Source organism: Haemaphysalis longicornis, unplaced genomic scaffold (genome assembly GCF_048455015.1).
Source record: "Haemaphysalis longicornis isolate Haplotype H1 unplaced genomic scaffold, Haemaphysalis longicornis Haplotype H1 scaffold_1, whole genome shotgun sequence".
Classification (NCBI taxonomy): Eukaryota; Metazoa; Arthropoda; class Arachnida; order Ixodida; family Ixodidae; genus Haemaphysalis; species Haemaphysalis longicornis.
The window spans coordinates 172,605,624-172,628,175 of NW_027526203.1; the positions used below are offsets into that span (position 1 = coordinate 172,605,624).

General features: G+C 45.9%; 1 protein-coding gene across 1 annotated transcript in view; it reads right to left on the reverse strand.

Annotated features, from left to right (window-relative positions):
* Positions 1-22,552, reverse strand: part of LOC144139413 (band 7 protein AGAP004871-like) — a 564,115-nt gene that overhangs the window by 18,258 nt on the left and 523,305 nt on the right. Inside the window, exon 5 of the mRNA XM_077671753.1 lies at positions 19,950-20,032. Within this exon, the coding sequence (XP_077527879.1) occupies positions 19,950-20,032 (83 nt within the window). The remainder of the gene's footprint in view (positions 1-19,949; positions 20,033-22,552) is intronic.

The following is a 22,552-nucleotide window of genomic DNA, read 5'->3' on the forward strand; positions in this document are numbered from 1 at the left end:
TAAACGCATTTCTCAAAGGTGCTGTCCCTGTTGGAGCTGCGTATTCTTTTCTGGTGTAGTGATGGCGTCCTACATACCTAGCGGATTATTCCGTAATCCACCGCATGTAAGCTCGAAAATTTTCAGACAAAGGATGCGACAGACAAAAACAGGTGCTAATTCTTCCCTTCCAGTGGTGCGACGGGACCGAAGACAGAAAATGAATACGCTGCGTCCCTGTCAAGTACTTCCTCGCGAGCTATGGGATAGTATTGGAAGTCCACGCCTAGTCTGTCATCAGGTTCGGTACGCCGTTTCGCTATTCCCAGTTGGCTGCTTTGTTGTTTGCATATATGTTCGGCCACCGTTACGGGCCAAGTATGCCTGTTCGTCAGTACTTCGAACGTTACTGCCTCTTGCGGATAGTTTGCATCTAGGCAGTAAAAATGGTAGAGATTTTTAGGTTATGAGCCCCTTAGGGGCTCGTGCTTTCGGCGTCTCATGTCATCTTCGTGGTAACCGTCGTCTGATCTACTCACGGTACTAATAAAACACCGGGACACTCGTTTACGCCTCGCACTGAAACGCTTCGTAACGTGTACTAAAAAAACACAGGGACGCTCGTTTACGCCTCGGGCTATAATGCTTCGCGCTTCAAAGACATGAAACTTTTACAGCAAATCTATATACCTCTACCCCCAAAGGTTTCATCTCCGTTGGCTAATACGCCAAGGTGCCAAGAATACACGTATACACTTATAAACGACATGTTTTGCCCCTCCTCAGTTTTCACGTCAGTGGAGATGGCCCGGGATTTTTTCTCATTTGGTGTTTGTCTCTGATTTCCTTAACTCATATAATGCGTCCGTCTACCATGTGTGTGAGGCACCTTTTTTTAGTGCATCGCGAGAAAAGGAGTCGTGCACCGCCGTTCCTGAAATAAAGTGATGATGACAAAACAAATTTACTAACTACTTGAGAAGGCATTTAAGTGGGCCAACAAACACGAAGAGTAATGCGAGGAGTTATTCGTATTCTTATGGCCACATTCAAGGGTTTAATGAAGCTTGGGACATATTTAATTTGGTAACTTATCACTCACTTTGCAAACTAAGTGATTTATGTCTTTCGCCGCATTAAAAACATTTAAAACCATGGGACTCAAAACGTATCAAAACACCGCAAAGGGAGTGCAGTACTCGGAGCTCGGTAGTACGAAGAAGGAGATTTGCAATCTGAAGAACCGCGCCGTCACTCCCGTGATTGATCGTTCTTTCTCGCGTCGAAAAATAAATAGATCAAGAACACGCCAAATCTACGAACCACAAAAAAATGAAAGGAGGACTGCTAGACTCCCACGTTGAATCCACCGTATTGGAAAGTGGTAGCGTGTAAGTAAAACGCTAGGCTGAGAAAATCGCGCCAAGTTTTTCGCACAAATTAGGGGCAGATGACTACTGCAGTTGCAATAGAGCAGACAAAAGAAAGACAGAACAGAAAAAAGAATAAGGGCGGTACCCCTTCTTGTCTCGCTGGGAAACAAGCTTGGCGTAGAGAACATGCAAGATCTAGGAAGCAGTCGCGTTGCTCTAACGGAAATGAGAAAGCAGAAATAAGTTAAAAACAGCAGCTCCAACACCCAGAGTTATCACCAATGTTCCGAGCGTAGTTAAGGCACTTTGTGAAAACTGGCGTCTTATTTTGCACCCTAGGAACGAAAGGAGGCAGGCAGCACACTTCATGAGAAGAAGAAAGTAACTTTATTTACCCGAGGAACCCCTAGCCCTGAGCTTCCGCGATAGTGGACAGGGCCATCTCACCGCGTTCAATCAGTGTCCTTTGCACTTACTTCATGAGAGCAACTGCTATATTATCAGACAATGCTCGTTTTTCCAGGAAGCCAGATGCACTCACCGGGTAGCAAACTGCTCGTCCCTTAATCGTTACTCCGCTAATAGGCACAACAAAATGTCCCCTCTTTCACTAAGTCCTTTGCGAGGGAATGTGCTTTGTTGTACCCTCTAGAGGGATTGCCTAAGATGGTGAGGTAGCGTGCTCGAAGCGTTGCAATAGTGCTGCGTTCTGCTTTCACACGAAGATTCTAAGGAAAAAAGTACGCCTGCACCAACATCGAACTGCAGGCTTCTTGATTGCGAGCGCGACGCCTCGAGCTCCCTGCCTCTGCCCCCCAAGAGAGAATGATCGCTCACTTGGGACAGTTGGACGTGATCACAGTTGTTAGGCACAACTTACGTTGCTTTCTCATTCATACTAATGAACACAAACGCATGCTTGCCAGTAAATTGGAGGCTTGTTCTGATCAGAAATGCGTTTTTTGTTCAAGGAACAGAAGCAGAATAACAGCCCTGTTCCGCACTCGCTTTGGCCCGGACTTTACTAACAAAATATTTCCGCGAGTTGGCTTCACTACAATGCACCAAAATGACCAATCACAATGTCCACCGGAGCAAATTTGAAAGATAGTAAAAACAATGAGTCCCCACATGAGATTCGACTAAAAAAATAGCAAGAAATAAAGAAAAAAGAGAAGTCTACTGAAAACGTGTTCTCCTCGATCTTTCACGACCTGAAAAAAAGCTTAGCAGGTTTTACAAAAGGCTTAGTTCTTGCAAATTAACAGGATTGTATTTTGTATTCGTGGCGATCATACGGGAGATTAATAATGAAGCATTGGTCACTGAGATTTTTACAACAGTTGTCGAGCATTCATTGCTTGAGAAGTGGTGCAAAACACAAAAAAACATCCCCCTCGCGAGGGGCACGATCAAATGCACAGCATTTCCGAGGGGGTGCGCCGGCAAGTCGTATGGATTACGTATTGGTTGTTGGTTTTCTTGTTACACGCTGCACGTCATCAAATTTGCGGTGGGCTACAGCGGGGCGTCCCGGCAGCACGAGACGCGACCAGCGCTGCTGGTCTCTCGATCATAGTCTCGATCGCGGGACCTGTGTCGCCATCTTGCGGAGGCGCGTGACAACTTATGGCGGGTCTCTCGATCATAGTCTCGATCGCGGAACCTGTGTCGCCATCTTGCGGAGGCGCGTGACAACTTATGGCGCTTTCGAAACAAACCATAAATGAGTGAAGGATATAAGGCGCTATCGGTGCATCGAAATCCGTGTTGGTTGCGTGGCTCAATCGGTAGTGCGCCCGGCACTTGCCGTTCCGCCCGCGGCGTCATGGGTTCGAATCCGGGCGCCGGAAACTGTTGTTTCTTTTATAGTGTAGTGGCCTGGCTGCGGACTAGGCCGAACGCCGCGTGACATTGTGAGTTACTAAAATGCTATGCATTTAAAAGTATGGGACGCTCTCGTGCATTCCAGGCGCGGAAGCATGCCTCTTTTGTTTCATTTGCCTTCCTAAGCGGGCCTAAATGGTTCTTGCTCGTTATCTTGAGCGCGTGTGCGTCGGGCTTTTTCGTCCTCCTACGCCCACCGCCCTTTCTCCCTACAGGCGCGCTACCTTTCACTTCTCTGTCGCCGTTGCCGATCGCGGAGGCCGTACACATACACGCACACAAACAGCCGCGCTCCAAGCCTCCGACGCGACAGGAATCGGTAGCTCCAATGCGCAGGTGCCGCGCGTGTTGGCATCAGGCGTCCTCTTTCTTCGCCTCGGTACTATCACCTGTTTTTCGAGGCTCGGTTATTCGCGCTACGCTATCGTTCCGTAACGTTCGCTCTTGCTATCGTTCGCTCTTGCTATCCTTCGCTCTTGCGAAGGCTCCAGAATACGTGCATGGATTTCTTTCTGTCGACCCGCAATTAGTGCCGGCAGACTACAAATTTATGGGTGCTGTGGCATCACACGATGCAAAATGACATGCCCCGGTATTCTGGATTCCTCCTCCACTAGAACCTGCAGTCGAGGTGATCCCTGAGAGCGATTTTTGCATGTAAACGCAATGCAGTATCCTCCATACAGCCGAGTGGAGGGAGCACATTGAAGAACTCACAGAAAGAACTCACTTAAACTCAATCGCATTTTTCTTCTTCACGCTGTACTCACTCACACTCAGACCCAAAAAGCTCGTTTGTACTCAAAATCACTCGTACACACTCATCACACACTAAATTATCATCGTACTCACTTGTACTCAAACTCATTAGTAATCATGGGTGCTCGTGCTCAATCTGTACTCAATCGCACTCAATCTGTACTCACTTCTACTCGTACTCAATCTGTAGTAATCAGTACTCGTACCCAATCTGTACTCACTCGTACTCATCTACACACCTGTACACAACCTGCACTCACATTTACACTATTCAAAAGTGTTTCTACTAATTTGTTCTCGCAATCAATCATTTGCATTCATGCGCTGCACAAAGTCTATAGACTCGACTAAGCCAGAGCCAGAGAACGCTTCCAGCCGGTACCCGTTAGTTCTGCTTGTTCCCTTTTCACAATTTTGTCTATCTGAAACTGGCGAAAGCTTTTCTACTTACCAACTCGGATGACCGAGAAAGAGCGGCTTCAACGTGCGTTGTACATGAAAGCAGCCTCCCGCGCTTAGAGGGACAGCTACTACCGTTTTTGTCGAGTATATTTTCTTTATCCCAAATGAAAGGGCATCACTTAAAACACCTTAACCGAAAACGGTTTTGTTGATAGAGCCCTAGAACTTTTGAAATAGGAATTTTTAGATCTAGCAGCCATACGTGTCCCGCCAAAAGGAATGGCCACAACCATGACAGTCAGCCGTGCTGCAACATAGTTTTAACTGCACGTGATATTACAAGAGGTATTTAAAAACTTGTCCCCGACTAAAACAACAATAGTGTGCAACCTTTCCTGTTCCTTCCTGCGGATTTAAAGCGAAGCTTTAGTGTTCTGAGTGATGTCGTCTGTAACGCGAAAACGCCCTGCAGGAAAGCCAACTTTATCTAACAATGAGATGATGAATGGTCGTAGGCGAAGAGTGAAATAATAAACGCTTCAGTGGCAGGAATCAAACATAGGTCCCTCACGTTACAAAGCCCGCGTCTATCCGATGTCTACATTTCGACCTGGTCGAAACTCAGTCCAGACTCAAACAACCAAAGAATCCGTCACGAGAAAGCTTCGCGTTCAACCACCGTCGTCGCTAGACGGAGTGGTGCATGGTTGCTTTTTTGAATCACTTGTTGAAATCGACGCAGTTATTTGGACACGTAACTTAGTGTCACGTTTAGACACTACATGGCGCAACCTTTCACACTTCAGAAATTTTAGTGCGACATTAAAATTATTTCCGCCTGTTTAATTAGGAATTCCTTGCGGTTACCCTAGTATATAAAACGCTAGCTTTCATGTGAGCTAGACGACATGAACTCCATAAAAATCGGTTGTCTGTCCCTTTAAAACAATTTCAACGAAGCACTCATGCTTGCCCGAGTTTTCACTATGGCAACCCCGTGACGCGCCATTACCTAGACCGCGGTAACAGCCCGGAAGAGGTCATATACGGAAAGTTTTCCTTTCCTGAGAGGAGGGGTGCTGGGCCGCCCCCGGCCATGATATATTTATTTATTTATTTATTGATACTGTCAATCCCTTCTGGGATTTTTACAGGAGCAGGCATAGTCAAAGAACACATGTCGAACAGATTTTGTTTTTTTACAATAGTTAACGAAGAAGTATGACGACGGTTGACTCGAAGTACAGAGCTTGCAGTTGCTCAGAAATTATTCAATACAATAGAGGCAACAAAGATAAACGGCGAAGAAAAGAAAAGATTGCGCTTGCTCATAAGGTATCGAAATCAACGCAGAAACTATACAATTCAATAAAGGCAAGAAAGGTAAACGACGAAACAAGATAGCGCTTGCTCAAAAAGGTATCGAAATCACACACATCCGCGCACGTAACATGGAAAACCTGTTATCGAGAAAGGACAGCAATTTCAGCAAGAGAAGTGATTTTGTCTGCTGTTGTTTGTCGAGTGATGAAGCGATCTAATAAATTCCACTCTCTGATGGCGCGGGGAAAGAAAGAAAAGTAGAACGTGTCGTTATTGCAATCATAATCTTCGAGTGTGTGTGAATGTTTGTATCGCGTAAGACGGGTTTTATTGGTTCGAATGTAGGTATCGGAGTTTGTCTTTAACGAATTGTGACAGAGTAAATACAGAAGCTTCAAGCGGTTCACTTTGGCACGCTTTTCCAGTTCACTAAGGCCCGCATGCTGCAACATTTCAGTTGGAGAGTCACTACGCCTGTACCGGTTAAAGATAAAGCGCACAGCCTTACCTTGAACGCTTTCCAATATATATATATATATATATATATATATATATATATATATATATATATATATATATATATATATATATATATATATATATATATATATATATATATATATATATATATATATATATATATATATATATGTGTGTGTGTGTGTGTGTGTGTGTGTGTGTGTGTGTGTGTGTGTGTGTGTAGCGAATCAGAAAAGGAAATGAGGGGCTCGTTGAAAATAAGACAGAAATAGGGTCGGCCGTCAAGAAAACCTGGGAAAGCAAAGGGGAGGATATGGTAGGTCATTGAAACAGATAAAGAATTTGGAAAGAAAGAAAGTGGAGAAAAAAGTGGTCGTGGGTTCGGATCCCACCTGGCGGGGATTTTTTCTCCATTTTATTTCTTTCCAAATTCTTTATCTGTTTCAATGACCTACCATATCCTCCCCTTTGCTTTCCCAGGTTTTCTTGACGGCCGACCCTATTTCTGTCTTATTTTCAACGAGCCCCTCATTTCCTATTCTGATTCGCTACATGCTTAGCGAGGGCCTATGTTCTGGCCGTCTTGGTGCCATATGGAGCTTAAGAGGGTTCAAAGCTGGTCGACCACTCTCGACATGTCGTAGACACTCGAGTCACGGCGCGGGGGTTAAAAAGAAGGTCCCCTTCACCCCGAGAAGTCGGAGTGGCGCTGGCAACCACCCCGAAGCACAGGAAAAAAATACATTGACATAAATACCCCAGAAAGTGGAGGGGAAAAATAGCCCCGCCGGTAGCGTAGTGGTTATCGCACCAAACCGGTATTCTGGAGGTCGTGGGTTCGGATCCCACCCGGCGGGCATTTTTTCTCCACTTTCTTTCTTTCCAAGTTCTTTATCTGTTTGAATGACCTACCACATCCTCCCCTTTGCTTTCCGATGTTTTCTTGACTGGCAACCATTATTTGTCTTATTGTCAACGAGCCCCTCCTTTCCTATTCTGATTCGCTATATATATATATATATATATATATATATATATATATATATATATATATATATATATATATATACAGTAGAATCTCGATAAACGGAAATCGCTTAAACGGAATTGCCGCTTAAACGGAACAGTTGCCTGGTATTTGGTTGGTTTTGTATTCAGATAACGTAAAAAAACTCTCGGTAATCGGAACTAAAATTTCCGCATCACCGTTTAAACGGAACCAGAAATGGAACTTCTTGTGAAATCCACTGGCCTGAGAATCAGCTTTTTACGGTTCCGGCTGTTTCGTTCTTTTTTTTTTTTTCTTCCTCCATGCTTTTTTAGCCTTGTTGGCCTCGTAAGCCTCGTCTCGTAAGTAGCCGTGTTAGCGCAACGAATGCAACATCGCAGTTCTTGTTCCAGTCGTTCGGTCTCGATTCTAGACGCCGAGGCTACAGGGCTCACCTCTTGTCGCCTCGTTCGTGCTATCGTTGTGCTATTCGTCCTTCATTACCACGTTGCCGTCTTCTAAATTGGCTCATAAGCACTCGCGAAGTTGAGGCCTCTAACCTCCGTGAAGATGCAGTTGCAAGGACTCAAACAAAAATAATTGACGCATTTTGTAGTGCACAGCAACTCATTGTTGCCAAATCAACTTTGTGAATGCTGTGCCTACGCTTCTGGTAGTTTTCTTGCTTTCTGAAAACTATAAGCTACAGTCACTTTCTAGTGGTTAGAGTTCCATGAAATGCCCTTAGAAGTGTGTACACACATAAATTTGCACCGTAGAACATCTCTCTCAGTAAACGGAACTCCTGTTAAACGGAACTAATTTTTCCGGTCCTTGAAGTTCCGTTTATCCAGTGTACTATATATATATATGTTTATATATGGGTCATTCCATGCCAAACGTCCCAGCCGTAAAATCGACCATCACGGATTTGCTCAGTAAAAATTGTGGGTCATCCTCGCATGGCCCACAATGCTCCCTGAAAGTGTTTTTGTCCAAAACAATTTTGTTCTGTTTCTAGGGGCCCTTTTATCTCCAGGGTTTCAAGCAAACTTACGTCTGTGAAAAAATTCATGAAAAAGTAAATTCTCTTACAATGGCCACCATTTTTTTGTGAACATCATTTCGATTGATTTTGATTGATTGTGGGGTTTAACGCGCCGACGCAACGCAGGCGATGAGGCGCGCCGTAGTGGAGGGCTCCGGATTAATTTCGACCACCTGGGGATCTTTATCGTGCGCCGAAATCTCGTACACACGGGCGTTTTTGCTTTTCGCCTCCATCAGAAAAGCGGCTACCGCGGCCGGGAATCGAACCCGCGACCTCGTGCTCAGCAGCGCAACGCCTTAGCCACTGAGCCACCGCGGCGGGTGAACATCATTTCGAGGCCCTGGGCTGCTGTATGCCGAATTTTTAAAATATTTCTCCTTTTCTTTGCTGTGATTACGCCATTCAGAAAATACACCATGTCGAGCATTTTCAAACATTTTTAGCAAACACAACTACATTCTCTCAGCCAATGAAGCATTTGTACCTGTATCTCAGCATTGTGGAAAATTGATAAAAACTATATTTACACTGAAAAAAGATTAAATGTGCGAGAAAACGTTTGTCAAACTTGGGAAAATCTCCCTTATGGCCCATATTCACCTTGAAATTGCGCATTGTTGTGCTCGTAGTAAAAATATCAAATGCGAGCCATTCACTAGTACCAATGATCGCAGTTTATTTCAGAAAGTTTAATCAGAACAGTTTTTGTTTTAGCAGAGAAAAATTCCCGCGCCTTCCCGCGAGGGGAACACGAGTAAATGCAGAGCATTGGCGCCTCAGTACTGATTGAAGGCAGTGTTGCTTCCATCGCTTCTTCCGTGATGCTGGAGTAGCAGACACGAGTAAACGTGGGCACGAGCGTCAACCAAGGAAGGAAGGAGCAACGCAGTGACTGAAACACGAGCGACCGCTAGCCGCTATATTTACAGCGCGCGCAGTAGAGGGAGAGCAGTACGGGGGCGAGAGCGCGCATGCCCAAGCAGCACGCGCCCTCAACGCCCCACCGCGCTGCTATCACGAACGGGCTGACTACGACGCATGCGCGCGCCAGCTGCTGTTGAGAGAGAGGAGTGAAGGAGAGGCGCACCTGCTGCGGACGCGAAACTGTTGACACCGTCCGACGCAGGAACAGGCGAGGCTAAGAAATGCTCTCCATTTAAAAAAATTTTCAATTTGTAAAGCGACACTACCTCACCCCGTTGTTCCACAGAGCGTCTTCTCTGCACGGCATGCACCTGCCTGCATGAAAGAGTCGCGAGCCAGCGGGTTTGCGCTACAAGAATACCTTTCGCCGCAATGGTAGTTCGTAGCGTCAGTACAGGAAAAAGGAATAATTCGCGTGTTAGTGGTAAAAGTACAACGTGGAGCTAGCGGTGGTGCGCCCATTCCATGAGTACGGGTAACTCAGCGGCTGCACATCAGATGTGCATTTAAAGCATCGGGTTATGGAATTCCCGCTAACGCATACAAATAAATCCGCTTAACTCAATGACTCAACCGCTGTTTATTTCGTAATTTTCGGCATACTTAAAAGATACCGCGTATAACATACCCTGCTTCTTTAAATGCACGTCCATGCCCAGCTAGCCGTTGAGTTACCCGCGCTCATACAATGGGCGCACCACCGTTAGCTGCATGTTGTACTTTTCCCACTAACACGCCAATTATTCCTTTTTCCTGTACTGACGCTACGAACTACCATTGCGGCGAAAGGTATTCTTGTAGCACAAACCCGCTGGCTCGCGGATCTTTCATGCAGGCAGGTGCATGCCGTGCAGAGAAGACGCTCTGTGGAACAACGGAGTGAGGTAGTGTCGCTGAAATTTTTTTTTTCTCTGCTAAAACAAAAACTGTTCTGGTTAAACTTTCCGAAATAAACTGTGATCATTTGTACTAGTGAATGGCTTGTATTTGATATTTTTACTACGAGCACAACACTGCGCCATTCCAAGGTGAATATGGGCCAGAAAGGAGATTTTTTTAAGTTTGACAAACGTTTTCTCGCACACTTCACCTTTTTTCAGTGTAAATATAGTTTTTACAAATTTTCGACAATGCTGAGATACAGGTACAAATGTTTCATTGGCTGAGAGAATGTGCTTGTGTTTGCTAAAAATGTTTGAAAATGCTCGACATCGTGTATTTTCTGAATGGCGTAATCACAGCAAAGAAATGGAAAAATACTTTAAAAATTCGGCATACAGCAGCCCAGGGCCTCAAAATGTTGTTCACAAAAAATGGTGGCCATTGTGGGAGAATTTACTTTTTCATGAATTTTTTTCGCAGACGTAAGTTTGCTTGAAACCCTGGAGATAAAAGGGCCGCTAGAAACAGAACGAAATTTTTTTGGACAAAAACGCTTTCAGGGAGCATTGTGGGCCATGCGAGGATGACCCACAATTTTTACTGAGCAAATCCGTGATGGTCGATTTTACGGCTGGGACGTTTGGCATGGAATGACCCATATATCAGGATGTCGAACTGGAACCGAATCGGAATTTTTCCTAGAACTGAACCTCAACCCAAACCAGTATTTTTTGCGCTCGCGGAACCCTAACGGAAACTAACAAACTGAACCGAAAAAATAAATAACGGTTACCGGTTCACGCCGAAAAAGTTCGACCCCCCCTGCCACCCCCCCCCCCCCCCCCCCCCCGTTCTTGATAATACGCGGTCAATGTCATTCAGGGCTTTCCTTTTTGACGCGAGATCAACTTCGTAACCTCTCACGCACTTTTCCCCTTCAGAGCAAGCACAACACTATCAGCGCTTTACACGTGATGGCAACCTAAGGAGAGGTATGCCCGGCAGTGTTTCAATGGTATGCTGTTTCTGGTCGCGCGTGCAGAGTGCAAGGCCAAATAAGACACACTTTCGGTATCCTGCAGGCGATATGAAACATCGACTTTGCCCTTCCTTCGCTGCGACGGTTTAGGAGAAATCAGGCTGCAAGATTGTTGCACTGCGCAAAGCTGGAGGCCCACATCGTTAACGTTCCTCCCTGTTGCATTTCATAATTTACTTGGAGAGGTGCCACACATGAAAAGTGTATATACTTGACAAGTGTTACTCGCAGGAGTGAGTCAGTGGCTGAGCCACCGGTGAGGATGTATGTTCGATTGCCGCCCCCGGCCGCTGCTTTTGTTATGTAGACGAAAATTAAAAGCGTCTGTACGTCGATATTTCGACGCTGGTTGAAGATTCCCAGGGGCTCAAAATATATAAAACCGGTATATAAACCTAGCCGGCTGGGTAGGTTCTAAAGCCAGATCAAGGCGTGCATGCGCATAGAGCCGAGCCTCAAGTTCACGAAGGAGAGAGATGCGATGCTCTCGTATTCTTGAAGATGCACGAAACGAATCTTTGATTAATTTTTAGACCTTATTTATTCCGAGTGCTTCATCAATCAATCAATCAATCAATCAATCAATCAATCAATCAATCAATCAATCAATCAATCAATCAATCAATCAATCAATCAATCAATCAATCAATCAATCGATCGATGGGTGTATCGATCGATGGGTGTATCGATGTATCGATCAATTAACTAATTCCTGTGTTCGTACTGGAAGCTTAGCAAAGTAGTACATATTCCCAGAGTAGCAAGCAGCCCTGCCGTGTATCGGGCTACGCTTTCAAAGCATGAACGTGGGCTGCTTTCGCGCAATAGTTCGCTGTGTTAGCCAAACCGTCTGTTAATTTTTCTTTTCTTTTTTACCTGGTTGGTTTGAAAATGCGGCATGTGAAATAGAAGCTTAAAATATCCTCGCCACTCAGAGCTCATTAGTATGTGAGTGAGAAATAAAATAGGTCATTTTATTGCGTACCAAGCTGTTTGTTGCTCCACGTTCTGGGGCAATTCTGGCGGTCCGAAGTTTAACTGGCTGAGGCGATCAACGCTTTCAGTGTGAGAGCTCTTGCCAAAATAAACAGAAGATAAAAATCCAAAGAGTGTCGCAAATAAACATCGAGCGATGAAGGGTAGACAAGAGCCCTTAGCGATCTCGTAGCGTCCGCTATGAGGCGCCCCCCATTCGGGGCGCTCCCGAGCACGGCTCAACGTTTGCTGTTTCTTTCCGCGGCCTTCTCTTTAATTTTATTTTTCTTCCGAGTAGCTAAAAGCATTTCCTACTATAAAGCCGCCCCTCTTCGCCTCCGCAAAGCTTATTCAGCGGTGTCTCCGATTTTAGCGTGATTACAACAGAGACAGGGCTGGGAGGGCGAGCGCGTCGCCGCTTGTAGGCACACAGCTCGCGTGACCTCTCTCGGATATTTCCACTGGCGTGTGCAGAACTTTCCTTTGGTTTTTACTTACGCCTAGTGGTATGCCTATTTTAAAGCGGACCTTTCTGAGCCTCACTCACAGCGTCGTTCGTCCGAGTAACACGCACTGCGGAAAAGCCAACTTTTCACAATGGGTTTCACAAAACGATGATGATAAGCGAAGGCGCATCCAGCGCCTCAAAAAAGAAATGCTTGCTGTCGTCGGAATCGAACCTCGGTCACTCGCATCACGAAGCCGACGTCTAAGCGACTGCTCCATTCCTTCATCATTGGTTCGCACGTGAGCCCCCACAACTTTGAGCGAGCGCCGACTGCGACAACAGGTTGCCCTTATCCGTCCTCTCTCGTGTGATTGCTCAGGTGTGGTATAAAAGGGGACGCGGAATTCTTTTTTTTTGTTGTTGTTGTTGCCATATTGCAATTCTTGACAGAAACACAGCCCGGCTGAACGGATGTAGTCTCGTTAAGTAGGATCCCGTTGGGATGCCCTTCAAGAGCTACTTAACAATGGCCTGTTTGTGTGTTGGCATGGTTGCTTCCACTGGAGGCGAATTCCACACACCATGATCGATCATTGTTTCCCAACTATTAATTTCTAAAGATTCATTAAAATGTACTATAAATCTCCACCAATCTGTAAGAGGAGACTAGTTGCCCCCGTGTTTATTATTTTGTTTTTATTTATGTTATTATTGTTATTCATTTATTAGGCCGAAAGCATTAAGAGCTCCATTCTGCTAAAAATCGCCGTTCTTGCTGTTGTTTTTGTAGTTTTCCGGTCAAAAAAATGGCCGCCACTGTAACGAGTAAATAAAAAACACATGGGTGATCCGATGGGGTGGGTCCCCAGGTTTACATAGTAGCAGCCAAGTGCTCTACTAGCTGTGCTATCTCCTTTTTATTTATTTTTTCCCAACTGTACTATCTGAGCACGTACAAGCGGTGAGCAGAAGCACTTCTTCTTATTGTTCCTCTATTCGTGGCTCATGCAAACTTAGGAGGTTGGCCAGGAATCGGTAGCTTTGAGGGGCAATGCGCCCGCTTCACAAAATTCCCAAAACGTACATTGGAAACGTAAAAGTTGAACAGTGCGTGACACGTGGCACCTGAATGGGATTGGACGCGAGTAAAACTGGAACACACCAGCCACGCAGAACCCTGATTTCAGGGAAACTGTGGTGTGTGATAGTCTGCCTCATGACGCAATTCGCGCAGTAATGCAAAGAAACTAAATAAAGAAAGAGACGCGTGCACGTTGTACGAGAAAAGAAAAAGGCGAAGAAAATCGCACCGAAACACAAAGAAACGAAAGCGAAGAAAGAGATCAAATACGTTTACCAGTACGCAAGTTGTTGATGATTATCGCCAGGTCTTCCCCCTCAAAGCACGCAAGCAGACCTAAGTATGCCAATCAATTTTTAAGTGCGAATGCACTTCTTAAGCGAGCCTGAATCGTCCGCCGCCGTAGTCCGCATAGCAACAGCTGCGGGTGCGCGCGCTCCTCGTCTTCCCTAGCAACGGGGGGAGATGGGCGCGCGCTGCCTGGCCGCTGACATGGCACATACCCACGTGGGGGATTGGCCAGGAATCGGGCGTGAGAAGGGCTAATGCACCCGCTTAAAGGAGTACTGACAGGAAATTTCAAAGCTGAGATCCGCTCTAGCAATCAAGTACAACGACAACACAAATAGGTGTCTGTGAATAAATGCATCTTTCTTTCTTTGTAGTTGTGTGTGTGTGTGTGTGTGTGATCTCTCTTTCGCGAACATTACCGAACCGCGCAAATTCAACTCGTGCATTCGCACTTTCACATTCTTCCCCTCGGGGAAATGCGGGGAATTTTTTCTGTCATCTATCCTTAAGATTGGAAGTCTAGGAAAAAATACAAAAACTCCGTGGACACCTAAGCACTTCTTATGAGTGGAAACGCAAAAGCATAAATCTCCATTCGAACGTCTCTGAGTGCCCCTTTGGGCTTTTCGCGCTGCTGCTAATGTTTTCGAGATTCGCGGATAGGTTGGATCGGTTTATTTTTCAGAGTTTCCACTTTAGCATGTCAGCTGTAGACTGGAATTTTTAAGACGACATTGCCGAGTATTATATTGCTGCGCGAAGTTGCCTGACTTACTGGGGACTGTTGCGCCGCTGGCGCAGGCCAGCGCGACGTGCTTGATGGCATATGATCTCAGCCGCACTCTCCGCTTAGCAGTGGCTCCGTGCATGACCAAACGCTGCAGGGCAGCGTGGTCCTTTGTCTTTAGCAGTGCGAAGCACGCGCTATGGAACGCGGTGCAGTCACGTGGGTTTCGGAGACCTTTCGCTGCTACAGACGACGCCAGTTTTTCGCTTAATGGACCAGATAGTGCTTTCGCACAGGAACCTGCAAGCACAGCTTGAAATGTTCCCGCCGTCCCCAAATGGAATACAATTTGCACCATCACGTTTTGGTTAATTATAGCGCACACGGAAAAAAACAGAACCACTAGTAAAAACAATTTCCAATATTTGTTACTACAAAAACCGCACAACCGTCCCAGTTACACGCGTGTTTTACACGGGTATATGAAAGGAGAGAGAAGGGGGCAAGGAAACAAAAGAAAAATAACAAAACACGTAAAAGGAACAGGCATTTGTTACACACAGAAAGAAGAATGGATTGGGGTTACCAGAGACGAGAACAAAAAAAAATATATACACGTTACAATCCGTAGCAATCTTTCGAATGATCGTGACTCCTGCTCGGGAACCAGTTGGAAACACACTTGCGCTGAACACGGTACGACCAAGTGTGTTTTTCCAACTTTTGGGGGTATTTCCAACCATGCGCGTCCCCCTCGCCCTCTATCACTCTCCTCGTGTCAATGAGGTGGGCCATGCAACTGTACTGTGTCCCCGTGAGCACTTCGGCCGTGATCCTCATCCGGTTCCTACTGTTTGGAATGCGAAACGCCCATAAAGAGAGCATTAATTGTAGCCCTTATACTGCGTCTTGTGCCTTGTAAAGGGGCACCGTTATGTCACACCGGCACACCGGCAGAGTCATAGCTATTTCTCGACCAATAGGCGCACTCTGAGCAATGCTGTGGTTAACCTTCACCTTAATAAACTTGAACGACCAATCCACGCAGCCAACAAGACAATTCCGGTGAACCACCAAGCCGAGCGTACTGTTTTGGCTCAAAAGTTCTTTCTGCGCACTGTCATCACAAAATGCAAGCATGACGTTTGCATTGCACGGTGACACAGCACACAGAACATTTTCGAGTCAAATTGTACGCCTTTGCTGTCATTCGCCGAATTTGCTCTGTTGGCCGCAGGGATCGGTCGTCACTGGAGTGCACTGTGGCGAAGCTATACCGCTGGTGTGCGTGCGTACGTGCGTGCGTGAGTGTGCGTCTGTACGTGTGTCCAGTGAGAACGGCGCCATTTTTGGTTTGTTTGCTTGCGTTAGTTCCGTTCTAAATGAATAACCTTTCACCCTTATGGCTATTGGTGAATCAGCATCCCGGTGGCTGTGCCTGTTAATGAACGAATTAATGTAAAATGTTGTTTCGGTTACCATTAACAAACCATTCGAGCAAAACAACTGATAGGCTTCTCTGCTAATTCTTACTTAACGACATGTTACCCACCGCGAGCAAGAAAGTATTTGTGCGAAGGGACTAACTAAATGTTTGATTGTGCGATGTTTAACAAATGCGGTGAAAATAAACGTGGAAGAAATCGAAGGCATTTCGTGGGAAAGTTTGTGAAGTTTACAATCCCTAAACTGTGGTTTGCATAATTTTATGGGCCGCAGCAGGAGCGCTGACGTAGCGTTATAGCCCTAAAAAAAATAATGGCGCGTGTGATCCAGCCGGGCCACTTTAAAACCAGGCGAAGTTTCGTTATTGTGCTACCGATGCGAGGTCTCGAACGCGTTTATTTAGTAAAATTGGGCAGAGTCGAGTGATGTATTCAGTGATTTGCTTTCAAATATACATGAAGCGGCTTCATATCACAGATCACCTACGTTCGCCACTATATTTTCTGCGCTGAGTTATCTTCGCAGCGAGCACGAGCTCTCTTGCCAGAAATGCAGTGCAGCGTGACGCAGAGATAAGCTGTGACGGTGGCGGTGGGTGTCCTTTACCAGCACTTCCGCTAACTATCTAGTGACGGCGCGTTGCCGGCGTTACTCAGCGGGTCAACACTTCTTTCACCGGGAAATCCTTCGCCTCTAATCCTTTCCCTTCCTCCCTAGCCCTGTATCAACATATCCGCAGCGTCGAGGAGCCAAGAGAGGGAGCCATAGGCACGAGCATGTCTCCTTTCATGAACCCGGAAGCGCATAACTGCTGGTCCTAGAGACTCGAAATTTCGAAGGTACACTTATAACACGGCGTAAGAGCTCACTAAGTGTGGCTGTTGGGAAGTTACACCCAAGGGGGAAATAATGTTTTCAAAAATGATTGACCATCTCGTTTGCCCGCTGAGATATCTAACTGTTTTGTTTTTCGTTATATATATATGTGGCACCTACAAATGTCTAAAAACTAGCCCCATGGTTTACCCTAACCGACCCTAATGGGGCGAATCTAGATTCGGGAGTAAATTGCGGTGTTTTTAGTATTCCAGAAAATATATTAGTCCTTTCGGTGAATCGAAGGGGTTTTTCTTCGCCAGCTTTTTCAGTTAAAATTCCGACCGGTCCGGAAGCTAGTGAAGCCATTGCAGAAGAGTGATATTTGGCGTAGGCAAAGGTGTGAGCTTGGATATGACCACTGCAGAGAAACCTTTCGGAACACCGGATAGTTTTTGAGTAATTGGTTTTCATAACTCACGTCCCGTAGGCATAACGTTGATTGTTTCCATGGCTCTGGAACCTAGCAAGGCCGTGTGCTGAACTTCAACCTTTGCACAAACCAATCTTTCACATTCAATATAAGCTGTTCGGGAATACTTTGCATACACTCTATACTTTCAGAGTAATTCCTCAAACAACTACGATAAGCCAGAAAGCTGCACCTAACTGACAAATGTTGCCCGTACAAAGGCGGCAAAATAAGTTGAACAATTTTAACTTAAAACGCCTCTAAAAGGCGAGAGTGTTTTTTTTTATTATTCAGAGTGAAAAGGCCTAGAAGTAGATATGTGCGCGAGCCTACTTGGTGGTCCTAGAAGATTGAAATTTCGGGAGTACATCCTATCATAGCCCACAAGCTCAATATTGCTGACTTTCCCTCCTAAATTACAGCTTTGGGGGAATGAAAGGACTGGAATATTTTTAAGGCGTTCTTTACTGTGCGTACGTTCTTTCAGACATCGAACTGGTTTTTGCTCGTAAAGGTAACTTGTATACAAATGTCCAAAAGCTGCCTTAGACGCTGGCCGCCATAAAAACCATTGTGCCTTGTGCCATAAAAAATCAACCACCATAATCATCATGCCTTACAGGGTTTTCCCTAACCAACCTAAATACATGTATACTTACGGATTCCTCAGTATAGATAGGGCGCGTTGCTACAGTAACTTTTTTTTTTCATTTTAGAAGTTTTCCATACAAATTCCCAAAAAGGTATTTCGGGATTCTATCGTAATAAACCTGTCAAAGGGCGACCGGGATTTTCTAAAATACGCCCCTGAGGAAGCGATCACGGTAATGTGTGATATCGACGCCTCCCCATTGTGATGGACCACGAGTTCTCAAGTTTGAGAATACATTTATTTTGTGGCAGACGAATTTAACAGAGGTTCATTTGTTTTGATCAAATCTTAAAAAAAGTGAAAAAATTCCCAGTTGCGTTGAGAGCTACCCGGTATTCTTGAGAAGGTGGTCTTTGCCGCAAGGTGTATTCTGTCTACTTTCGTCTACGCATGCTGCAAACGATTAAGCCATTGGGCATCGGTATACTGTTCCACTGAAAAAGGCCGAAAATATCTTTTCAGCAATTTTTGGTTATGTCGCCGGCTGATTCATGTATCAAACTGGTTTTTGCTTACGTGTGTAACGCTTACCAATGTCTCAAAACAATTTAAGAGTTTGTCCAAGCAATACCTAATACGGAAAATCTAAATTTGTGGCAAAATACGTGCTTTACGTTCACTCAATAAGCACTACAAATTTCTGGTGCACAGTAACCACCGAAGTTTGTGTGGGCGCGTGCGTGTGCGCGCGCGCACGCACGCACGCACGCACGCACGCAAGCCCACGAACTTGGGTGGTTACTGTGCACCGGAAATTGTGCGTGCGTGCGTGTGTGTATGTGTGTGTGCGTGCGTGCGTGTGTGTGTATGTGTGTGTGTGTGGGTGTGTGTGTGTATGTGCGTGCGTGCGTGTGTGTATGTGTGTGTGCGTGCGTGCGTGTGTGTGTATGTGTGTGTGTGTGTGTGTGTGTGTGCGTGCGTGCGTGTGTGCGTGCGTGCGTGCGTGTGCATGCGTGTGCGTGCGTGTGCGTGCGTGTGCGTGTGCGCGTGCGCGTGAATGTGTGCGTGTCCGGGGGGGGGGGGGGGGGTGGGGGGGAGCGCACGCACGCACGCGCGCGCGTGTGTGGGTGGAAGTAGAGACCGCAGCCTTCCTGTTTTCTTTGCTCAACGCCGAGAGCCAAAAAAGGCCGAGCCTCAAATATTTACCTTGGCTATAATTTCGTGAGAAAGCTTCAGAAGTGAAACGCAGCCACAAGTGCAACGTCGTTGGAGTGTCAAGTGTCGGCTTTACTCCCTCAAATTATAAGAGGGCTCGTGAAAAAAAAAACAAAAAAAAAACAACAAAGTGGCGCTGACACAATAAACAATATAAACCCAAATCACTGCCCGGACAAACAAACCTTCGAGACCGCACAAAAGCGTTGAATTAAAAGCCGGCATTCCTGCCAACAACAAGAAAAGCGGCAACAATACAAGGTTCTTTCGGGACTCTTTGGAGGGGAGTTTTAGAAATGCACGGCCTTTTGGCTGGGTGACGACCTAAAGCTGTCATCCAGCCGACGAATTTTGCGCACGGTAGTCACAGAAAGATGTCCTGTCCACAAAAAGGCTTTGAACATAAGGACTGCGGAAAGTGTCGCTTCCGCAACAAAACCCACAACGGAAAAATAAGCACCCCAAAATAACCAGTGCCCGCATTCCTTTAGCTAAAAAGCAAAATAAAAGAGACACCCAAAAACTCCAAACACACTGGCGGTTAAGAAGAAAATCCACTTTTCCCCAGTGCATCGGTGCTTTGCATTGACTTAGACAGAAAGAAAGGGCAACGAGTGCAATCCGGTATTTCCCGGTTGTTTCAAAAGAGGCAGTTGACGAGCACAACACGAACACTGTCCAATATGTGCTATTCTGTTCGCTTCACTGAAAGGGGAATAAAAAAGTTGTGCAAGCAGAGCTGTGTGTAAGATATTCAGATATTGGCTCAGTGAAATAAGATGGAATTCAACCAACTCACCTCTTGCGGGGGAACGTCAAAGGAAACTGTTCGTAGGTCCACTTTACAGTAGGTGTCTATGCACGGGATGATGAAGAACAGGCCTGCGAAGAAAAAACAAAAGAATAGGGAATAAATCCCATTTCAGCAGGGTTTTTTTTTTCTGAGTAGCCTTGTTTATACTCACTGCAGGTAAGCTCGATTGCGTTGAAATACGAATTTATAAAAATAATTTTACTTAAAACTCTTACTTCGGCACTACTACTACTGCTGCTGCCCTTTCAACAAATACAGTCATTGTTATAAGTTCTTGTTTTTTCGTTTTCTGTTTCACAGCAACTCACCTACACGTTTGATTGTTCGATTAGATTTGTTTGGTTAACCCAATATGTGGCTCTTATGAACTTTTACAAACACGGTTTAACTTAACCATTCACATTTTAATTAACAAAATGTATGCTGTTATTATTTACCGTAATGATTAAACAATTGTTCAGCTGCAGCGACTTAAAATTCAGTTCTTCGAACAATGCCATAGGCAGGGACGTGGAAGTTTTCCGGGTTGTGAATAAACAAGTAAAATAAAACAAAATGATTCGACATTAAAGAGAAATAGTTAAACTCAGGTATCCAGAGTAAGAGCGAAGTGCCATACCACCACGCCACCTCAGCCCGTTGCTAGCGACGGAACAGCTTGTCTAGTGCGCGCGGCGCTGACGCCATGTCACGTGACAGGTGAACGGGACGGAATCTGAGTGGAACAGGTGCCCCCAGCCACGCAGAACTCTTATTCTTGGAGAGCTGCGAGGAGAAGTGCCGCCAGCCTGCATTCGACTCAAACGACGAAGAAGCAAAAGGGAAGAAAGAAGGTGTAAAAGTACGTTGCGCAAAAAGAGTGGCTAAGTGCCGGCGCTCACTGCAGGCACGATAAAAACTCTCAAAAAGAGGGACTCCAGCCTTCCTTATTCAAACACGCACCAAAAAGGACGGCAAAATAGACAGCACATTAAGCTCAAACGAACGCCGCAATATATTTATATCGGCCTCAAAGCTTCCCTTTGAGGACATCTTCCTTCGAAGCTAGAAAAGAAAGTAATGCGGTAACAAAGGGTCTGAAAAAGGCGAGCCAGTGTCTTGGCGGCGGCAGAGACTTTACGACCGGACGGCATGGGCCGCAGCTGTGGTCAACGATGCCATCCACACAAGGCGAGCCAGCTTCAGGTTGATAGGCTTCGAATCCTGTCGCTGCTCGTTACTGGAAGCTTGAGTGCGGAAGAGCGAGATTACGCGCTCGGTGGCGGCTTGCTGGCGCCGAAGACAGGCACGGGACACCGTCGCACTCGTAAAGTGCGCCAACGAGCTTCTGGACGTCGACAGACGGTCGTAGGTTGCACGGGGAGGCGACAGTTCTGTTACGTACTTGGGAGTACACTCTGCTGAGCCTGCCGCGGGGGACAACATCGATCATAAGTGCAACCCGTGGATACGTATGCGTTCGACGGAATTCTCTTGCACAGAAGCAAAAAAGGGTGCCGGCAGACACGCGGGGAGGCCCCGGAAACTGCTTTGCGCCTTTCAAGTGCACGTACGACCGAGGGACTGAGAATTTGAATAAAAATTAGCCCCAAAACGAATGGTATTGCATAGCGGGTGACGATGTTTAAGGTGAAATGAAATGCGAACTGCCGCTAGGGTAAAATCGTTAGTAAGTACATTGTCACACTGTTCAGCTTACGGTTCCGTCCGACGTTTACAGCTCTTCGTAAATGACAGGTACACCGTCCCTTTTTTGAGCATGCGCTAAATTAAGAAATCAATAGTGGTTCTACAGGTGCCTCGCCATCGTAACGAAATTTTGAAGCGTCGGTTTGTTCATGGAGTCAAAAAATAAAAACGCCGGTGTGTCGAGAACTCATTATACGTTAAACATCCCCAGGACATGTCTTATTTATCTGTTGTTCTCCACTACGGCGCGTCTCATAGCACAGGTTTCTATAGGTATACGGCACAAAAGAACCATAATGTTTTTGTACCACCGCAATTAATCCGAAATGTCAATCCGGGGGACAAATAAAAAAAAATTTATATCGCCTAACGCACCAAAGCCACGCCAGCACGGGGATGAGGTGCGCCGTAGTGGTGGGCTCTTGATTAGTTTTGACCACGTTGGGATCTTTAAAGTGCGCCGAAATCTCGACAGACGGGCCTTTTCGCTTTTTCCCTCCACCAAGGAAGCAGCCAAAATTTTGAAAATTTTAAAGTGCATACCCCACGATGTAGCTCGAAAATTCCCTTTATGTTGTGGCATATGTTCAATGCGACTAAGACGTCTTCGTTGCGCATTGCCGTAGCGCAGGTCGATAATCAGGTCAAACATCATACAAGACTTCGTCATGAGCAGAATTGGTATCCGTTGCAACTCTAATTTGTTATTTGGGTGCGGTACCGGAATATTACCGTATTGACACGGTGGATTGGGCGTAGCTACACACAGGGCACATCATTCGCGTATGATTTTGCTGCAGACATCGGCCCTAGGAACGAAAACGACGTGCCAGCCTGTCTCTAAGGTGCGGATTTGTTGTGTTTCCGGGTTTGCAGGCATAGCATCATTCCTCGAAGTG